The sequence below is a fragment of the Amblyomma mixtum genome, chromosome 1, assembly GCF_055824585.1.
Source record: "Amblyomma mixtum isolate Tamu chromosome 1, ASM5582458v1, whole genome shotgun sequence".
In the NCBI taxonomy this organism is placed as follows: Eukaryota; Metazoa; Arthropoda; class Arachnida; order Ixodida; family Ixodidae; genus Amblyomma; species Amblyomma mixtum.
In genome coordinates this window covers 150494454-150499227 of record NC_143012.1, presented here as the reverse complement: position 1 = coordinate 150499227, position 4774 = coordinate 150494454, and the positions used below count along the sequence as shown (strand labels likewise).

The 4774-nt window shown below is 44.8% G+C and overlaps 1 protein-coding gene across 2 annotated transcripts; it reads left to right on the top strand.

Annotated features, from left to right (window-relative positions):
- Positions 1-484: 484 nt before the first annotated feature.
- Positions 485-2727, top strand: LOC149367957 (uncharacterized). 2 transcript variants are annotated; one of them, XM_089568373.1, is made up of 2 exons: positions 485-631; positions 2386-2727. In XM_089568373.1, the coding sequence occupies exon 2, from the start codon at positions 2397-2399 to the stop codon at positions 2610-2612; it is 216 nt and encodes a 71-aa protein (XP_089424499.1). In that variant the 5' UTR covers positions 485-631; positions 2386-2396; the 3' UTR covers positions 2613-2727. The 2 variants fall into 2 exon arrangements, with proteins under 2 accessions (XP_089424499.1, XP_089424504.1); XM_089568378.1 differs by having other exon boundaries at positions 592-656.
- Positions 2728-4774: the final 2047 nt, after the last annotated feature.

Here is a 4774-nt window from a genome sequence, read left to right as displayed (position 1 = left end):
AAATTTCGTTCAACTGTGCCGTATTTGCACTGTAAGAAAGAGCGGCCACGTATAAATTTCTGCCCAAAGCTTTGATTTTTACCTTATTCTACTCTTGCCGACTGCTTAGAAACCCTATAAATCAGAAAGGTCCTCTTTCTACGTGAGAATGCAAAAACAATGCACGCTTCCCAGACGCTTCTCATTAGGAGGATTGCCAAAGTATAACAAAACGGATGTTGCAAACGACTACTCAGCTCCGTAAGAAACGTCCGTCTGCCCTCGCCCGTCCCTTCGCACTCTTTCGTCGTAGCTGTACGTACAACAGGAAGGTTATGCAGGAAGCCGAGGCCGCAATACTTCCTTTCAAGGTCACTGGGATGGTGTTTTCTTAGCTGATCGGAAAACTGAGAATGTATTCCCACCGTCCACGCTTACACTGTCTTAACTACGCTTCCGAAAAGTCCCTCGCCTGTTTTGATGCGCCACGCGAAGGGGGCTTTCCCAGTAAATCGACTCTCTAGCTATACTCCAGCAACGAAGGCGAAGGACGCGCCGGCACGTGCGCGGATAGACGCTATATAAACAGAACCGCGTGTCTCCAGAGAACACAAGCCTCTGTGTGTATCCAGCGTCGGTCAAGCAGCAACCGGTGAGCACGCGGTTTTGTAGACCCCGTAAGCATTATTGTGTAGGCTGCTTTGCATGTCAGTGATTATGTGCGCTAACGAGTATAGTCTATAAACGTATTTTTGTCTTATACTTGCGCTGCATCACGTAGACACTGCTTTTCGGTGCTTAGGAATTTACCAAGCAGTGCGAGAAACCGTTCCTTGCGAATTTGGGACCCGCATTTCGTCACGGCGAGTTCCCTCAGCTACTAAAGTTCCACTGGGGATAAAAGTCTCCAGGATGCAAGAAAGATGATCTAGGCGAGCATTATGCCCTAATTTCACTACTACGAATGAGACAGCATAAGTTCAACTTTCTACTCCTCAAGTACGGCTCAGGACCACCGCTTAATCGAAGTGCTATCGCTTTCATCTCGCAATAAACCTGGAGGCCTTTCTTCCCGATCGTATGTGGTAGAATGAAATACCTGCCAGAAACGACACATTTGTCATGAGACTTCACAAACCAGTCTTCATTTGCTTCCATACAAAGCAAAGCCAAATCTGTCACGTCTGCTGGAGCTGAAGTCCGAAAGTACGAGTTGCAGTAGCACGTTTTCATAAAACATAACTACAGTGTCATGCAAGAGACAATAATTACTGCATTCATAATATCATCCTATTTTATAACACCGTTTCTTTTAAAATTTCCCTGAAAAAAAAATGTGTGTATTGAGAAATTTGAAGAACTTACGAATCCAGCCAACATTTTTTGGTGTAGTCTCTAGCATGGCAGTGTATAATGAAACTTCTTGTACAAAAACGCCTTACTTCAACACGTACTTTCTCTCGGAGCTGAGCTCCAGCAAACGCGATATATTTCGATCAGCTTTGTAAGGAATCATCTGCACAATGGTACATGAAGTCTGAAGGCAATGCAGCTTTTCTGGCAGGTATTTCATTCTACGACATACGTACAATCGGAGACAAAGGCATCCAAAATTAGTGCCTAGTTCGTAACTTCTGAAAATTTCTAATTAATGCATTCACCATATCATTCAATTTTATGACAGCGTTTTTTCTTAAATTTCTTTTACAAATCCCAGTATTTCTAAAGTACGCTTGAAGTCAGGAACTACGCCTCTGAAGGAGTGTGTGACATCGCCTTGTTAGCTCGAATAACATGGCTCATGAAAATGACAGCTCTTCAAGGACAAGACATTCCACTGAAAAGAAATTAATTTTAAGGTGAAGGAATAGCATGCCGAAGTTATTTTCAATACTAATCGTCAAAGGGGTCATTGACTGGAATATCGGTGTTGCACGAGTTAATAAAGGCACCGCATGCCATGCTGCCCTCTACATCCCCACTCAGTAGTTTATGTGTGCCCCCAGTAGCGAACACCATGGAACATATATCGAATATTTTTATATGCCATGAAGGGAAACTAAAAGGATGCGGCGACATAGTGCATGTAGATGTTGATACTGATGTCCTACTCTAGCTGGTATGGGCGCTGGAAAATCTCACTTGTAAAACGTGCCCTGCGCTCGCACCAACTAGTTTTGACCGCCACAAGAAAAATATTCACCTATAACAAGAGTAAGAAATTCCCGCTGTAATTTGTCATATTAAGCGCCATGCAACACAACGTGGCAGCCGTGGAAATCGGAAGTGTTCATCTAAAATTCATTAGCTTTATCGTGGCGCTCTACATACTTTTCGGTTCACGCGAATTTTCAACTCATCGAGACACTCAGCTCATGTGCAACGTATGTGTTCTTATCTGCCCAGGAAATCCAATCATGATTGCCGTCAGCAGCAAGTCCTTCCTGGTCGCCCTCTTGGTGCTGGCTGCCCTGTGTAGCCTGGCAACCGCCCAGTTTGGCTTCGGCCGCGGATTCGGAGGCTACGGTCGTGGTGGATACGGCCGCGGATTCGGAGGCTACGGCCGCGGCTACGGCGGATACGGACGTGGATACGGAGGCTACGGTGGATTCGGCAGAGGATTCTACGGTTGAACTTGAGCTTTTGGAACATCGCTCAAAGCCTGACGACACTACCCCGAAGAATATCGTATTGCGGCGACATCTTTCAGCATGTGATTCTTGAAAATAAATATTTATTCTCGCTTAATCTGCTTGTCTTGTGCTCCAGGTTCCCTGCAATGTGTTTTACGCTTGTAAATTCGCAGTACTCTGTCGTTGCAAAAAGAAACGAGGGATAAGCACTCCTCTTCGCGAAATGATTTCTGACATCTTATTTCAAGCTCACGGAATATGCACTTGAACACGGATATATCCAATTGGTCAGTGATCGTGAAATAGTTGAAGATATCGATCATTCTATCTATAAAAAATGATTATAGGTACAGTTATCTGTGATGTAAGAGCAGTAAATGATTGCACCCACGACAGTGTCGTGCTTTTTGCAGTGGCCTGTCGCCCGAGGCGTCCTGGCAACGCATCGGTTGCTGGGCGTTCCTAGGCATAAACTGGTTAGCATCGCAGCCTTATTGGACTTTGGAGCTGACCACTGAATTAAAATGCTTAATATAATTGTGAGTAAGCCATCAATGAAACGTTCTCGTTTAAATGAAGGTTCAGTCCGCTTTCGCAACGCCTTCAGCAGAGGAGCGAACGTTGCACGACAGCCGAGGCCCACCGGTAGCCATTACCTAGGTTGGCTTCACCACAAGACAGTGATGTGGCTGCAAAGTGTGAACAAGGGACCGAAGAGCACCCTCACGCACACTCACGCTCACCTTGTGAAGCTGTTTCACAGATCTAGCACTTCTGGTGGGTGCCCTTGGCCGCGCAGGCATCCCATCTACGACGATCGCAGTCACCGAACAGCGCCTCTAGGAGAACAGTCACTTCCAAGGATGCCCTGCCTCCTTTGTTATGCCGAACGCTCCGCTAAGCGCGATTTCGATAATCAAAAACAAAAGCACAAAAAGCTTGCAAAAGGGATGTCCTCCCTGTTCTATATAAAAAAGCGCGATTTCGATAATCAAAAACAAAAGCACAAAAAGCTTGCAAAAAGCATGTCCTCCCTGTTCTATATAAATAAACAATTTTATATATATCTGGGTTCCGCAAAATAATAACCAATCAATCAATCTTATTTTTTGATACCAAGGAACAACCCTAACTTCTTCGTACTGGTACATTTTACACAGACACAAAAATCTAATATAATTTTTACACAGAGAAAAATAATCAGGAGAAACAATGGAACAGCAAAGGCGGTAGAAAACCTGTGCACAATAACCTGTGAACAAAGTCGCTCCTTCAGACAAAGGCGTAATAGCGAAAAAAAAGACACCGAGAAAGCGGATATAATAGTGGAAGCAGTTCAAAACTAAAGCACCTAAAACAGCAGAATAAAACATAAAAGAGACTGAATACAGTCATAATGTGCACGTACTAATGACATCTGAATAGCTATCCTTCTCAATTCGTTTGAAAACAATGGTAAAGTGTTTCGAGCACTGTCGAAATGTTCAGAGCGTGCAATATAGAATGGCAAAGTTTCATGAAGGTCAATTTGTCCAGACAGTTTTTTTCACCCGTGAATGTTGACAACCCTCAGTACGTCATCACAAAACTATAGCATGTACAGTCATGTGCAAAAGTGAAGAGACCACGAGAATGGCGGCGATGGCCATTTTTTTATCTATAAAGGCATGTCTGGCAGAAGAGGTTGGTGCGACACGTTAACGTATTTGGTCAGGCGTCCAACTGGTATCTTGAAAACAGGCACGCACTTCTATCAGCTCGTGCGGTGTCTCCACTTCCGCGCAGGAGAGTACGTTAAACTTAGACAAGATCATCCAGCAGCCGCCAACGCCGCCGAGTGGTAAGGCTTGCGAGGACAGACATGCCAACTCTCGTGTCTGCCTTCAGATTGCGCAAACAGTGCTTGCAGATATATAAGAACCTATTAAGGCCTTTAATGCCTCATACTGTCGTTAGCAATCCGTGTCAGCAGCCGTGTCTGCGTCCGTGTCGACAGCCCTGTTGGCAGCCGTGTCGTCAGATGCGTCCGCGTTTTGACGGGTGTCCACCGATATATGTGAGACAGTTACTGCGTAATTTCCTTTGCTCAAATAAAATTTTCAGTTTCTTCACTACGGCCCTTCTTTCTTCTTTTACTGCCACTTCCTCCCTTGTTGTAGGGT

Coding starts and splice junctions, on each gene's coding strand:
- LOC149367957 (XM_089568373.1), top strand. CDS start 2,397: ATGATTGCCGTCAGCAGCAAGTCCTTCCTGGTCGCCCTCTTGGTGCTG.